This window comes from Hippocampus bargibanti, linkage group LG10, assembly GCF_051943395.1.
Source record: "Hippocampus bargibanti isolate YZ-2025 linkage group LG10, ASM5194339v1, whole genome shotgun sequence".
Lineage (NCBI taxonomy): Eukaryota > Metazoa > Chordata > Actinopteri > Syngnathiformes > Syngnathidae > Hippocampus > Hippocampus bargibanti.
The window spans coordinates 2,952,282-2,968,724 of NC_142743.1; the positions used below are offsets into that span (position 1 = coordinate 2,952,282).

Sequence of the window (16,443 nt, forward strand, 5' to 3'; positions counted from 1 at the left end):
TTTGTCTTTTTTTGTTGCTTAAATTAATTTACTATGAAAAATATATGTGACTATCTATTTACTATCTATTAGCTAACTGGCCGGCGAGCAATCTGGCTGACTATCTATTAGTTATATAGCTAGTTGTCTCGCTGGCTATTTATTGGGTATCTATTAGCTAGCCAGCTAGCTTTCTATCTATTAACTTCAGGGTTGAGTCACCCACAGAAAAACTTATCCTGTGGCTGTAAAGTGACCATGAGAGTTTTGAAAGGCGCTTAGAAATGAAATGTATTATTATTATTATTATTATTATATTTTTATTACAAGCTTTTAGGTGCATATGTACTGCAGATTGATGCCCACTAGTATTAAAGGACAACCGACGTCTCCGGACAAGTTGTGTCCATAATTTGTAAAATGGTTTCAAATGACTTCTACTGAGTGTATTTTACAACGATTCCACCGCATATAGCTATATTTTGTTTTAATACTCGCGCTGAATATTCCGGAAGTCTTGTTTTTGAGTTGGTGATGAGTCCGTACGTGACGTCACTGAAGGAACGCCCCTGACCGAAAAAAAAGGACACATTGTAGCAGTCCTTCCATCACGTCGATGCATTTTGCTGTGCTTGTTTGGTCTGAAAACGTGTTGCACCAAAACGAGCCAGAAGACGCCGACCAAGCTCCATATAAGGAATTTATCAGCCTGTGGAAACGGGCTGATTAATTCCTCACAGGAGGTTGGTCGCCATTTTCTGCCTCTTTTTTGGTGATACATTTCCCCCCCAATGTTGCCTCACTGAATAAATTCTTAAATCGATTGCAAACATGTATGCTTTCCTCTTCAGAACTATTTGAATCATATTCACACCTGGATGTGCAACAAGAAAGCATATTCTCCGAATCTGAAGCCTTTGTTTTGATTCCAGCAATGCAAGACGTCTTGGTGTGACGTCACAAACTGGGGGCGGGACTTTCTGAAAATGCACAATTCGCAGCTCAATTTTTTTGCAGATTTTGGACACTAAGTCATTTTTATTGGCGTTTTGCATTTGAATAAAAATATCATACTGCGTGTTTTGGGTATTTTAGATGCCAAAAAAACGTTTTTATGACGTCAGTTAGGAAACAAAAATGTGATGTCGGTTGTCTTTTAACAATCGTCATGGACAGTAAACGACCTGTCAAGTTTGAAAACACCTCATTTAGTGCCAACCCATTGAAAAAAATGTCGTTCAATGTCAAATGGAAATCATTAACATTGGTTCAAAATATACATTATGTAATAGAGTGATCTTTTTTAATGAGGGCGGGCTGCAACCACTTTCATTTGATGCAGGCAGACAATTCAATCAATGATTTGCTAGACTTGGATCAATCAACAAAAAAATGACTCAATTCTGAACATTTGTACGATTCTTATTTGGGCGTGGCATATTCTAGTCATCCTGGGCCTTACCTTGGAGTCCATTATTAATAAAACAATTCATCTAGCTATTTGCTGTCTATTAGCTATCTAACTAACTAGATGGCTATCTAGATAGCTAATAGACAGCAAATAGCTAGCTATCTAACTAACTCGCTGTCTATCTAGCTATCTATTAACTAGCTATTAGCTAGCTTTCTATCTATTTGAGTTATTCCGGGTTGAGTGAACGCTGGCGCATGTGACTGCCGCTGCTCACCCACAGAAAAAAAACTTAGCCTGTGACTGTAAAGTGACCTTAATAGTTTGGAAAGGCGCTTAGAAATGAAATGGATTATTATTATTATTATCATATACTAGTTAGTGACCATGGTGTAAGCATTTTAACGAATGCATAGCAGAATGCGTTCACTTATACGAGTTTTAAAAGATGTCAAAAAACACAATTGAGCTACTTCACCGTCACATGTCATTTTATTGTAAAATGAGTCCTTTATCTTCTTTTTTTTTTGGTCTGCACTCACTTTGTAAACTTTGTCGACACCAAACACTGACCACGATCACAACATGGAAGAGAAACGATCGCATCTCATTTGGCTGCATTAGCCGAGTTGAGCGCATTCTTTCTTCCATACTAAGCTAGCTCGGTTAAGCAGGATAAGGATGGATTGAAAGTGGATCAAATTTGCCCGACTTCAAGTTAGCACCCAATGTAAACAAAGACGCATCACACGCTAGCTACACTTGTGCTAGGCTACGTCCATAACGAGTCCGTATCACCAGCAACGGCGAGTGAGTGTGCCGTGTCTGGAATTGGGAACTGAACCAAACATGCGGTTGACCACACCCAATAAAGAAAAAACACTAGCCAAGATGGACGTTGGCTGTTTAGCGCGCTGGCTAGTTTGCTCCCCGTTGGATTTCAATCAAGTCTTGAAGCGAAAAAACAAAAATAAACCAAATTTGGGCCTTTGATTTGGGGCCATTTGCTGGATGGCTATCCATTAGTTATCTGCTAGCTAGATTTTAGCTATTAGCTGGCTATCTATTGACTATGTAGCTAGCTATCTTTTAGCTATTAGCTATCTAGCTAACTATCTTTTCGCTATTAGCTGGCTAGCTTGCTATCTATTAGCTAAGTAGCTAGCTTTCTGTCTATTTGAGTTACTTCCGGGTTGAGTGAAGGCTGGCGCGTGTGGCTGCCGCTGCTCACCCAAAAAGAAAAACTGATCATGTGACTGGAAAGTGTCCTTGAGAGTTTTTAAAGGTGCTTCGAAATGAAATGTGTTATTATTATTATTATAATGGCAATGAGGGAGCTTGACTGAAGCCAACACGCTCCAGTTGGTATGCGTAGAGGAAGGCGTAAAATGGAGGCCAACGTCCAAGCTCACATCGGCCAGCCCCGGAAGCCGTCGGCCCATCCTGGTGCCGCCGCGGAACGCCACCATGTTGCCGGAGGTCGCTCCCACCTACAGACATTTCCATACAAACAAACTGCAAGGAGAAAACACGCTGGCGTCAAACGACCGGCCCGCCATTTCTTCTTGTTTGTGAAGGATATTAAATACATTTAGTTAGCTATGCTAAACATTGTGTGGGATAAACAAAGTAGTGAGTTAATCAGTATCAATAATGCTTTGTTTCCAATAGGTAGAGGAGGGAGCAGATTTTTGTTATATTTTCTGTTCAATATTGTCATATGTCTTAACCCCACAATTTTGTTATATTATCTTTTAATTTTGGCATGCCTCATAATTTGTATTTTATCACATTTTTGCAATTTTATTACATTTCTTAATTTTCTTGTATTATCCATTCTCATTTTTGTGATGTCTTTTCCTGACCCACTTATTTGGTTAGCATAGTCTACTATTTAGATCAGTGGTCACCAGACTACGGCCCGCGGGCCGTATCCGCCCCATCAGCGCATTTGGCCCGGCCCCCTGAACAATAGCAGAGATGCTATCAGATTTTTTTCGAAAGAATTAGACTTTTTTTCATTAGCACTGGATGAGAGCACGGACGTGCAAGACACAGCGCAACTGCTCATTTTTATTCGTGGAGTTAGCGCAAACTTTGAGATATGCGAGGAGCTGGCAGCCCTCCTAAGTCTCAAAGGGACTACAACGGGAGAGGATATTTTTGACCAAGTGTACCAAACCATGGAGAAGTTGGACCTGAGTTACAGAACTGTGATGGTCTGAAAGCCGCATTCAAGCCCAACAGTCTCATTGACTTCTATGCCGCCCTCCCAAACGACACACATCCAAACATCAAAAAACACGCAATGAAAATGTCCACAGTTTTTGGCAGCACGTATATCTGCGAGAAAAGCTTTTCTCGCACGAAACTGCTGAAATTTCCGATGAGATCAAGATTGACAGAGGAACATTTGCGTCAGTGCTTGAGACTGGCTGGAACTAGAATGGAACCTGATATTCAACTTCTCATCAGCCAGATGCAGACCCACAGTTCACACTGATACGTATACATATAGGTAAGCTCACTTTTCTGACTTGGATGAGTCATTCTGAGCATGAACAAATATAATCATAATAAAATCTACTGGGATAAAATCCATCTTTACAGCCATACTGGTAGCGAAATGTATTGTGCTGTGTATCACTTAGTTTACTTTCTCAACCTGCTTCCTTTGTGGTTTTCACAGGGAAGTTGATGAGAGAGAGCTGCAAACAGCGGTGTCTACAAGCCTACTGGAACCTACGAAGGAACGCAACAACTTTAAGAGACTGCTCATACGTGTCAGAGAGATTCTGCTCTGACAACTGAGCTGAACTTTTATCTGTTAAGATTGTGCATGGCACAACAGAAAGTTAATGTATCATGCCTTTTTTTCTATGAACACAGAGAGTTATTTATTTCATAAATAGTGTTATTTATTTCCTGTTTTTTCTATGAAGAACCCAGAGAGTTATTTAGTTATTATTTATTTCATAAAGTGTTATTTATTTTTTTCTGTGAAGAACTCAGAGCTGGTTATTTAGTTATTATTATTTATTCCATAAATAGTGTTATTATTTGTTTCCTGACTTTTTTCTGTAAAGAACCTGGAAAGGGTTGTTTGGTTATGTGTGGCTTTCTGGAAGAAAAAAAAAATAAGCTCCCCTACGATCGTCACACTTTTCTGTTACAAATTGACACCGGCCCCCCATCACAGAAGGGAAAAGTTATGTGGCCCTCACAGGAAAAAGTTTGGGGACCCCTGATTTAGGTAATTATAGTGATGGCTTTTTTTGAGGCCACGTAAGGGAATGAAGGAAATAAGTACATTTAGTTAGCCATTTTAAACATTGTAGGATGAACATTAAAATAATGAGTTAATCAGTATCAATAGTACTTTGTTTCCAATAGATAGATGAGGGAGCAGATGTGGAATGTGTGTCGAAGTTATGTTTTTGCAGGCACCAGGGGTCAGCTGGTTTTCATCACCCAAAGGAGATGAAAAGTTACGACCTGACCAATGCTGCAGGAAGGAGGTGAAAGGTCACAACATAAACCAGCGTTGCTTGACGGGGACCCGACTTGAGATATCTCCACCTCATCCCGCCAAGAGGATGACTGACACCAGAGACCAGAGAAGGAGAGGGATCCAATCGGCTGCTGATTTCTTTGTTTGAGACACATTTGAATATGCATGTAGTAACCTTTAAAACTGGGCTCCTGTCTCTCTCTGCCTTGTCTCACCTACTGTTTTGAAGGCACCCGAATATTGTCTGTGTCAAAGAGCTGTGAGACCCGGAATTGTGTATTAGATCAAATTGTTCGGAATAAATCATCTGTGAGTAACTTGCCGGCTTCTTTGGTGAACTCTCTCACAACGAACATGCCAATTGTTAGGTTACAACATTGCGCAATAAGGTCAATATTTAATTCCGTTCATCGTATTTACAATTTTAAAATTAACTGTTAATGCTAATATTAGCTTAGAATATGTTAACCTAACAGTTGCCATTTGCGTTTGTTACCTGCTGTCGCTGCCGCCGGCGCTGATGACAAATTTGTCGTCACAAGCGAAGCGGGCGTTGATCACGTGAGCAGAGTGTCCGAAGTAGCGCTTGTGTTTGGCCTGCAAAAGAGAAGGCGCCGGCGGGCTTAGCGCCGCCGCCGCTGACCATGGCTAGCAGCGGTAGCTGCGGCGGTCCGTACAAATTTCTCAGAGCAGGGGAAGTCGAAGAGCTTGATGAGGCCAAAGTCATCACCGGTCACCAAGTTGAGGCCGGCGCGGGACACGCAGGCGCAGTTGACATCAGCCTTGTCGGCGTTGCGAGGCCAAATGCCCAAGACCTCGTCGCCCAGGATGCTGCGCAACAACATGGCCGCGTTCGGCTTTCAGCGCCGCAAATCTGTCCACTCTTGCCATCCCGTGTGCGTCGGTCCCGAGCGACAACCCATCTGGCACTCCTCCCTTGACCCTTCGGCCGTTCGGGAGCCCCGTGCCAAGACAAAGACTCGGCTTCTTTTGCCTGTTTTTTAAAGGACAACCGACACCACCCGACAAGTTGCGTCTATAATTTGTAAAATCACTTCAAATGACTTCTACTAAGCGTATTTTACAAAGATTCCACAGCATATGGCGATATTTTGCGTTTTAAGACTCGTGCTGAATATACATGAAGTCTTGTTTTCGAGTTGATGACGATGCCCTAAGTGACGTCACGGAGGGAACGCCCCTGACCGAGAAAGCGACACACAATGCATTTTGGGTACTTTTTTTCATCTTAAAACACTGTGTTGATGGCGAAATTAGAAGAAAAACGACATAAATAACGCGATGGTGAATCGTTGTGTGCCAGTCAATTGCGGTAACACGCATAAAGAAGGTGTAAGTTGACACAAATTCCCAGCGGACAGATCAGCCCATTTCCAACGGAGCAGAGCAGTCGAGCACCAGCGGAGGTGAACGAGGAAGCTAACCAGAGTTAGCGTTTCGGCGCATGGATAGCGGAAGTTTAATGCATGTTTACTCATTTTAGTCACACTGCATGCTAACTGTGCTCGCCTGGTCAAAGAGACCAATCGCCATATTAGTGGAGCAAACCGATCGGACAAACATCCACTTTCCACCGTGTCATTTTTTTACTCTGTAGCGCTGTCGGTGCTCTCTCTCTCTCGTCTCAACATCTGATGTTCGTGTGCTTGTTCGAATTGTGGCGGTCTCGTTTGTGTGTGTGCGTAAAACCCACCCCTCTGTCTTCTACCACAGATTTTAACCAATCACGGGCGGCTTTACGGCTCTGATAAGCGGCTTCATATACTGGACGAAACGCAGCTTGTGCGCCATCTTGTGCATTTTCTGGACTGCTACATCGGAGTCCAGATCTCCTTCACCGGTTTCATCGCTTGCAGACGGCTTGAATTGACACGGAAGGACTTCTTGAATCGATTGCAAACATTTATGATTTCCTCTTCAGAACTATTTGAATCATTTCATAACTGGATGAGTACCAAGAAAGGATCGTTCTCCGAATCTGAACACTCTGAAGTCATTGTTTTGATTTGAGTATCCTGATGTGACGTCACCAATTGGGGGCGGGACTTTCTGAATCTGACCAGTTTCGAGCTCATTTGTGGCAGTTTTGAGACACAATAAGTCCTTTTTATTGGTGTTTTGCATTTGACTAAAAATATCAGCCTGTGTGTTTTGGCTATTTTAGGTGCTATAAAAAGTTTTTTCTGATTAGGTTAGGATCAGTTAGGAAACAAAAAAATGGTGTCGGTTGTCCTTTAACTCTTACTGCACGTCAGCATATCTGTCATCAAATTTGCCAGGAAAATTGGCACCGGCATTCAGGAAATGGCGTCAGAACTGGTGCGTTTTGACCAAGGTACCGGGACGGATTTTCCCGGAAAGCGCCAGAACGCGGTCAACATCCAGCGAGCGCACCGGAGTGGCCGAGAACAACCAAGCGCTACGGCGGCGACCCTCACCTGGTCCACGTGGCCCAAGTGATCCTCTCCACCAGAGCCGCTTCAGTGATCAACTTGCCCGAAGGAACTTGGTGCACCTGCCGAGTGTAGGTGCTGGTGGACACCTGCGGGGGGCGCAATTGCAGTCAGGCAACGATTGGACACCAGGCGGAGGAGGACCACCACCACCGACCTGGATGTGCTGGCTGTCGGCCGAGAAGTCCATCTGTATGACGCAGCCCGGGATGTCCTTGCAGTAGCCGATGCGGTTGAGGGAGGAGCCCAATGAAAGGTCGTAAAAGTCCACGGCGCTCTCTGCGCACCCCACCGCCAGGAAACGGTTGTCTGGGCTGAAACTAGCGGGGAGGGAATAATAATAATAATAATAATAATAATAATAATAATAATAATAATCAGAAGAAGAAAAAGAAGAAGAATTTCTCACTTTACAGACAGTAAAGTTAGTTTTTCTGTGGGTGAGCAGCAGTGGCAGCCAGACTCAACCTGGAATAACTCAGATAGAAAGGTAGCTAGGTAGCTAGCTAATAGAATGCTAGATGGGTATCTCGCTAGCTAGCTAGCTATTTGCTGTCTATTAGCTTATCTGGCTGGGGATCTAGCTGGCTACCTAGCTTGCTATCTATTTGCTGTGTATTTACTGTCTAATAGCTATCTAGCTGGCTATCTATTTGCTATCTGGCTGGGTATCTAGCTGGATACCTAGCTAACTGTCTATTTGCTGTCTATTAGCTACCTAGCTAGCTAGCTATTTGTTGCCTACTAGCTATCTGGCTGCCTATTAGGTATCTGGCTGGCTATCTAGCTGGATACCTAGCTAACTGTCTATTTGCTGTCTGTTAGCTGTATATTAGCTATCTGGCTGGGTATCTAGCTGGCTGCCTAGCTTGCTATCTAATTGCTGTCCATTAGCTATCGAGATGGCTATCTCAGAGCTATCTATTATCTGGTTAGTTAGCTTTCTATGAGTGGCATCATGGAACGCAGGCGTGTGTGGCTGCTGCTGCTGCTCACCCACAGAAAAACTAATCCTGTGACTGTAAAGTGACCTTGAGAGTTTTGAAAGGCGCTTAGAAATGACATGTATTATTATTATTAGATAGCTAGCTAACTAGATAGCTAATATGTTTCCTGATTCAAAAAGCTAGCTACCTATTACTAATATCTAGCTCCTTAGCTAGCTAATAGATAGCTTGCGAGCTAGATAGCGAATATGTTTCTTGACTTGAGGAATGCATTGTAAGTTAACTTTATCAATTGACCTATATAAACATGTTTATAAACACACACACACACACACATATATATATATATATATATATATATATATATATATATATATATATATATATATATATATATATATATATATATATATATATATATATATATATATATATATATATATATATATATATATATATATATCCATCTGCCCGAGCTGCTTGGTCGGGACGCCGTCGTACCGTACGTCCTGGATGGCGACGCTGCGGTCTCGCTTCTTGCCCCAAACGCTGAGCGAGTTGACCAGCAGGACAATGAACTCGCCATTGTCCAGGCCGATGGCGACCATCTCGCCATTGGGGCTGTACGAGGTGCACTTGGCGGGGTGGCCCAGGGTCACCTTGTTCACCAGTTTCTGACATAGCGACAACAACAGCGAAGGCCGTTAGATTGAGACTTTTCGTTTGCGGCTGCCAGCTGGGCTCGGTCCCCTTTCACCGCTTTCCAATGGCAAGGGGATGCTGATTGAGCGCTGATTGAGCGCTGGTCAGACCTCTGGTCAGGTTTTTTCTTTTCCACAAAGGGCCAGCATTTCCCTTTTTGTCCATGTAAGTGCTTGGTTTTAGCTACTGCTGCTGTTCAAGCGCTATATCGATGCATTGTATTTTGGACAGCCGCCCCCATTTCAAAGTCATATAACTCCAGACCTACATAGCTTAGGAATTAACTGGCTATGTTATTTTTTATCTATCTATCTATCTATCTATCTATCTATCTATCTATCTATCTATCTATCTATCTATCTATCTATCTATCTATCTATCTATCTATCTAACTATTAGCTATCTATTAGTGCCAATAAAGTGTTATTTGCTATCTTTTAGCTATCTATCTAGCTAGCTAGCTATTGGCTATCTATCATGCTGATAAAGTGCTGGTCAGACCTCTTGCAAATTTCCCCATTGTGGGACGAATAAAGGTTTTCTGATCTGATTAGCTATTAGCTATCTATTAGTGCCGATAAAGTACTGGTGAGACCTGTGGCCAGGTTTTTTTCTTTTCCACAAAGGGGCAGCATTTCCCTTTTTGCCCATGTTAGCGCTTTGTTTTAGCTTCTGCTGTTGTTCAAGCGTGATATAAAATAGCATTTTCTGTGTACCTTTATCTCTTGATTCTATTTCTAATTGTATTTAATTTCTTTTTGTATCTATGCTTGTCTGTGACTGTAAAGTGTCCTTGAGAGATCTTTATTTGCTAGCTATTTGCTATCTATTAGCTATGTAGCTGCCTCGCTAGCTATCTAGCGAGCTATCTAGTAGATATCTGGCTGGCTAGCAAGCTAGCTATTACCTAGCTATTAGCTGGCTAGTTAACTTTCTATGAGTGGGTTGAGTGAACGTTAGCGCGTGTGGCTGCCGCTGCTCAACCACAGAAAAACTTATCCCGTGACTGTAGAGTGACCTTGAGAGTTTTGAAAGGCGCTTAGAAATGCCATGTATTATTATTATTATTATATCCGTGATTTGGACAGAGCCGCCCTGATTTCAAGCTCATATAACTCCAGATCGTTATAACTTAGGAATTAACATTTTGTTCTGATGAAAGAAGAGAGTGTAAGGTTTCTATCGCTGTGCTGATGTCGTCCTAAACCTCAATATTCTGTGCGTCCTGGAATTGGAGTGACAATGGCAAAAAGCAATTTTGACACATGGTCTGGCAGTAAAGGAGTTAATGAGCTCTCGATTGTGGTTCTCAGGCGGTGGTGGCTTTGCGTCAGACCTTATCAGCCAGGTCCCAAATGCGGACGGTCCCGTCGTCACTGGCCGAGATGAAGACGTCTTTGAAAGGGTGCGCGTCCAGTCCCCAAATGCCACCCCAGGTGTGGCCGTTGATCATGGTGTTGGACGCCGCGTTCTTCTCGCCCACTTCCAGGATCTCGCCATCTTTGGTTCCCACCAGGATCTTGCCCTGCACCAGCAAAGTCCAAGCGGTCCGGAGTGAGCTGGACCACTGGGGTCACGGAGCCCAAAAGCGGGACGGTCGGCGAGAAGGAAGGCGCCACGCCAGGACCGCTACCTTCCCTCTGCAGACGGAGCGCACGTTCTCCACCGCTTGACCGGTCTCCAGCTGAAAGGCTCGGCATCGCTTCATCTCTTGGTCCCAAAGTTTTACGGCGCCGCCCTCTTTGGTCCTGAAGGAAATAGATACATTTATTTCGCCATATTAAATATTGCTCAAGATAAACATTAAAATAGTAAGTTTAATCAGTATAAATATTGCATGATTTGTAATAGATAGATAACAGAACAAAGAGGTGGTTGGTTGGAGACATCTGTTTCAGGTGCCAGGAGATAAAAGGGGAGCCGGCTGGCAGACACAAAGGAAGTGTGAAATGAGAACATGGCCAAACGCTGGACAACGCAGATGAAAAGAAGTGACCAAACACTGACTCGGCAGGACGCAACTTTTGATCTACCTTCCACCCCGCCTACAGGTCGGGGAAATACTGATAGAGATTAGACAGAATAGAAGTTATCATTATTTAAAAGTTGTTATACGTCATATGCTGACTTGAGTACACAATGAAAGCACAGGGACTGGGGTCAATCTGAGTTGAACAAGACACAGCCTGTGAACCTGTCATCTTCATCGAGGAGATCTGGCCTGGGGGCAGAATTTAGGACTTGGAAAACTCCTTCGTCAGAGGAGTAATTTAGGACTTGAAAGTCCCTCACATGAAGAGCTCATTAGCCGGGTTAAAATATATCAATTCATGGAAAAGACAACCGATTTAAATATCTATGTTTTATTGCTGACAGCTGTTGGTGCTTAGAACGTCCAGGAGTGTGGTACTCTAATCAAGAAAAACTATGTTTTACTAATGTATCACTTAAATTTGCATGTACTCTCAATAAATAACTTGGCAGGGGGCTGCAGAATTCGGGCAACTGTCTTGAAATGCTGCGTCCCCTGCCGGCAGTAAAAGACAATCTTCTTGTGTTCGAGCCGATGTCCAGAGTGGCTGACCGAATATCTCTGACAAATACCTTGGGAACAGAGACGAGAACCAGATTCCAGGAAGGACCAAATGGGGAACTTGATTTATTTGTGTGGGCCAAATTTGAATATGCATGTGGTACACCTTTAAACCCGGGCTCCTCAGTCTCAGTCTTTGTCGTTTGTCTCTCTTACTGATTTGAGGGCACTTGAATATTATCTGTGTCAGGGAGCTGAGACCCAGAATTCTCTATTAGATCAAAATATTAGGAATAAATTATCTGTGAGTAACTTGCCGGCTTTTTGGTCACAACGCTCACAACGACCACAGCAATTGTTAGGTTAAAACACAGGTGTCAAAGTCAAGGCCCGCGGGCCAAATCCGGCCCGCCACATCATTTTTTTCGGCCCGCGAAAGCAAATCAAACTTGTTAAATTCCATGATGATTGCTAAAATCGGAGCCAAAATTTCATATTTTTGGATGTCAACCACAATAAAAGTCATTATTCTTGACTTCAGATTTGAAAACGAGTTATTCATTAATTTGCTGTGTGCTCTATATGTAATATTTGAAGGGATTTAAACATTCTAATGGCTTCCCCAAATTCATAACGGCCCTCGAGAGGAAACCATAACTACAATGTGGCCCGCGGCAAAAAATGACTTTGACACCCCTGGGTTAAAACGTTGCGCAATGAGGTCAATATTTAATTCCGTTCAAAATTCTTAAAAGATTAAATGTAACTGTTAACGATAATATTAGCTTGTAATATTCTAACCTAAGAGTCCTGTCCAATAAGGCCGCACAAGCGGGTCACGCGGCAAGAAGCGAGCGGCGGGCGGCACCGGCGTACTCACGGGCGCTCCTTTCCACCAGTGACGATGAGCCCGTCCCGCAGGGTGGTGTACATGGCGAAGACGGGCCCGCTGTGCGCCTTGGCCACCACGCGCACTAGGAAGTGATCCCTCCACACGTACACGTCTCCGTTGATGGCGCCAGTGAAGGTCAGGTTGTTCTAGGGGGGGAGGCGCCGGTGTGAGGCGCATGGCGTGAAGCAGCGCCGGGTCCTTTTTGCAAACTTACGGCTCCAAAGGCCACGGCCAACATGGTCTGCACGCGCCCGTCCTCCACGGCGCCCAGCACGCCTTTTTTGTACAAGAGCGAGCCACCCGCCAAAGTCCAGAACTTGATGTGTTTGACGCCTACCGACACAAACTGGCTGTCCGAGTCGGGCCGGAACTCCACTACAAAGATCCGCTCAGGGTGGCCCCCCCTGCTGGTGATCCTGGCGCCTGACGTCAAAAGGAGACATGCCGCGGCGGTTGGAGAAGGGGCGGCAACGGGCCGCGGCGGTTGGCGACAGGCAGCAACGGGCCAAGGCGGTCGGCGACAATGGGCCACAGTGGTCGGCCAGCACGCGCACCTCACCTTCCTGCCACCTCCACACACTGATGACGTGTCCGGGCTCCACCCCCACGGACAGCAGCAGCTTGCCGGTGGCGCTAAAGTTGACGTAGCCCACGCCTTTGGCATGGGAGCAGCGCAGGATGGACAAGGTCTGCTTGCTGACGGCGTCCCACACGTGGATGGACGGAGCCGAACCTGCGGCCGCAGAGCGCCGTCGTCAGGAAGGGTGGGCCACGCAAGCAAAGGAGCAGCCCGCAAACATCAGGCGCCCCCTTAAAAGTTGCTTCCCCGGATTTGGGGTCAACCGAGGCCGCCGGCGGGTCAGCCCGCGTTTTGCGCGGTCGAAACCGCCAAGCCATCGACAGAGCGCAAGCTGGGACGCAAACGACGCTCGAGTGCCACGTGCAGATGGGAGGTGAGGTGGACGGGGCTTACCCGACAGCTCTGTGATGTCTCCTGATGGAGGGGCGGAGAAAACAGGGACGCTCCCCCCAAAAATAAACAAATAAGAGAAAAAGAAAGCGGCACATGGAGCAAAAGCAGGTCATGCGGCGGCGGTGGCGGTTTTACGTGGAGGACTGTCCAGCGCGGCAGGCATGCCCGACTCACCGATCTGCCCAGTCGCAATGACGTTTTGGTATTTGGGGTGCTGGTTGACGGTCAGGCACAGGATATCGTCCGTGTGCTCCAGATAAAAACTCTGAGTTCCTGTCGAGACAGGAGAATGGTGTTGACACCCGCCCCGAACTTGCTAGCCCGTCAAAACGGCCCCCTTGGCCACCGAAATGGAGAGCAAGGCCCAAACATGGAAAAACCCGAACGGTTATGGGTTAAATGACTTTGACACCCCTGGGTTAAAACGTTGCGCAATGAGGTCAATATTTAATTCCGTTCAAAATTCTTAAAAGATTAAATGTAACTGTTAACGATAATATTAGCTTGTAATATTCTAACCTAAGAGTCCTGTCCAATAAGGCCGCACAAGCGGGTCACGCGGCAAGAAGCGAGCGGCGGGCGGCACCGGCGTACTCACGGGCGCTCCTTTCCACCAGTGACGATGAGCCCGTCCCGCAGGGTGGTGTACATGGCGAAGACGGGCCCGCTGTGCGCCTTGGCCACCACGCGCACTAGGAAGTGATCCCTCCACACGTACACGTCTCCGTTGATGGCGCCAGTGAAGGTCAGGTTGTTCTAGGGGGGGAGGCGCCGGTGTGAGGCGCATGGCGTGAAGCAGCGCCGGGTCCTTTTTGCAAACTTACGGCTCCAAAGGCCACGGCCAACATGGTCTGCACGCGCCCGTCCTCCACGGCGCCCAGCACGCCTTTTTTGTACAAGAGCGAGCCACCCGCCAAAGTCCAGAACTTGATGTGTTTGACGCCTACCGACACAAACTGGCTGTCCGAGTCGGGCCGGAACTCCACTACAAAGATCCGCTCAGGGTGGCCCCCCCTGCTGGTGATCCTGGCGCCTGACGTCAAAAGGAGACATGCCGCGGCGGTTGGAGAAGGGGCGGCAACGGGCCGCGGCGGTTGGCGACAGGCAGCAACGGGCCAAGGCGGTCGGCGACAATGGGCCACAGTGGTCGGCCAGCACGCGCACCTCACCTTCCTGCCACCTCCACACACTGATGACGTGTCCGGGCTCCACCCCCACGGACAGCAGCAGCTTGCCGGTGGCGCTAAAGTTGACGTAGCCCACGCCTTTGGCATGGGAGCAGCGCAGGATGGACAAGGTCTGCTTGCTGACGGCGTCCCACACGTGGATGGACGGAGCCGAACCTGCGGCCGCAGAGCGCCGTCGTCAGGACGGGTGGGCCACGCAAGCAAAGGAGCAGCCCGCAAACATCAGGCGCCCCCTTAAAAGTTGCTTCCCCGGATTTGGGGTCACCCGAGGCCGCCGGCGGGTCAGCCCGCGTTTTGCGCGGTCGAAACCGCCAAGCCATCGACAGAGCGCAAGCTGGGACGCAAACGACGCTCGAGTGCCACGTGCAGATGGGAGGTGAGGTGGACGGGGCTTACCCGACAGCTCTGTGATGTCTCCTGATGGAGGGGCGGAGAAAACAGGGACGCTCCCCCCAAAAATAAACAAATAAGAGAAAAAGAAAGCGGCACATGGAGCAAAAGCAGGTCATGCGGCGGCGGTGGCGGTTTTACGTGGAGGACTGTCCAGCGCGGCAGGCATGCCCGACTCACCGATCTGCCCAGTCGCAATGACGTTTTGGTATTTGGGGTGCTGGTTGACGGTCAGGCACAGGATATCGTCCGTGTGCTCCAGATAAAAACTCTGAGTTCCTGTCGAGACAGGAGAATGGTGTTGACACCCGCCCGAACTTGCTAGCCCGTCAAAACGGCCCCCTTGGCCACCGAAATGGAGAGCAAGGCCCAAACATGGAAAAACCCGAACGGTTATGGGTTACAGTTAGGGCTTAGGGTTTGGTTGTTAGGGTTTAGGGGTTAGGTTTTAGGGGTTAGGGTTAGAAAAACCCTAAAAAGGTTTAGGGGTTAGGAAAACCCTAAAAATGGTTATGGTTAGAAAAAAACCTAAAAGGGTTAGGGTTAGGGGTTATAAACCCTAACCCCTGTTAGGGTTTTTTTCTAACCCTAACCCTTTTTAGTTTTTTTTCTAACCTTAACCTGTAAACCCTCACCCCTAAACCCTAACCCTTTTAGGGTTTTTCTAACCCTAACCCCTAAACCCTAACAACCAAACCCTACGCTCCTTTGACTTTGGACTTGGTTACTTTTGCTGTCAGGGGTTGAACGAAGACCCTCACTCACAACAAGGAGCACTTGGTTGGTTCTCCTGTGGAACCCTTTGGTGGCCATTTCTACAATGGGCCGCTTGTTACTTTGACCCTACGCTCCTTTGACTTTGGACTTGGTTACTTTTGCTGTCAGGGGTTGAATGAAGACCCTCACTCACAACATGGAGCAGTTGGTTGGTTCTCCCGCGGAACCCTTTGGTGGCCATTTCTACAATGGGCCGCTTGTTACTTTGACCCTTGGCTCCTTTGACTTTGGACTTGGTTAGTTTTGCGGTCAGGGGTTGAACGAAGACCCTCACTCACAACAAGGAGCATTTGGTTGGTTCTCCTGTGGAACCCTTTGGTGGCCATTTCTACAATCGGCCGCTTGTTACTTTGACCCTACGCTCCTTTGACTTTGGGCTTGGTTACTTATGCTGTCAGGGGTCGAACCAGGACTTTCCCGTGGCTCGATGATGTTGACGTCCTCGACGTAAGTACTTTTGCCAGCTCGGCTCCGACTACAAACCCGAGGACAGGTTTTGCACGATGGCAGCGGCCGCCGTGTGGAACACGATGTCGGCGCCGTCGTTGAGGTAGTGCAGGTTGTTGCGGCAGTCCGAGCCCCGGTAGCCAAACACGTGATCCAGCTGAAGGTCCTGCAAACACAGCCCATAGCCCAGACCGCCGTCACGCCGGGGACCAGACGGCGA

At 46.7% G+C, this 16,443-nt stretch overlaps 1 protein-coding gene across 1 annotated transcript in view; it reads right to left on the bottom strand.

Moving 5' to 3' along the window:
• Positions 1–1,662: 1,662 nt before the first annotated feature.
• The window catches only part of eml6 (EMAP like 6), a 36,831-nt gene continuing 22,050 nt past the window's right edge, over positions 1,663–16,443 (bottom strand). Inside the window, exons 30-43 of the mRNA XM_089005811.1 lie at positions 16,260–16,389; positions 15,180–15,278; positions 15,006–15,026; positions 14,592–14,765; positions 14,247–14,455; positions 14,021–14,178; positions 10,658–10,772; positions 10,361–10,549; positions 8,824–8,996; positions 7,533–7,695; positions 7,361–7,464; positions 5,579–5,732; positions 5,398–5,498; positions 1,663–2,905 (exon numbers count right to left, since the gene is read on the bottom strand). Of these exons, the coding sequence (XP_088861937.1) occupies positions 2,881–2,905; positions 5,398–5,498; positions 5,579–5,732; positions 7,361–7,464; positions 7,533–7,695; positions 8,824–8,996; positions 10,361–10,549; positions 10,658–10,772; positions 14,021–14,178; positions 14,247–14,455; positions 14,592–14,765; positions 15,006–15,026; positions 15,180–15,278; positions 16,260–16,389 (1,815 nt within the window). The 3' untranslated portion in view covers positions 1,663–2,880. The remainder of the gene's footprint in view (positions 2,906–5,397; positions 5,499–5,578; positions 5,733–7,360; positions 7,465–7,532; positions 7,696–8,823; positions 8,997–10,360; positions 10,550–10,657; positions 10,773–14,020; positions 14,179–14,246; positions 14,456–14,591; positions 14,766–15,005; positions 15,027–15,179; positions 15,279–16,259; positions 16,390–16,443) is intronic.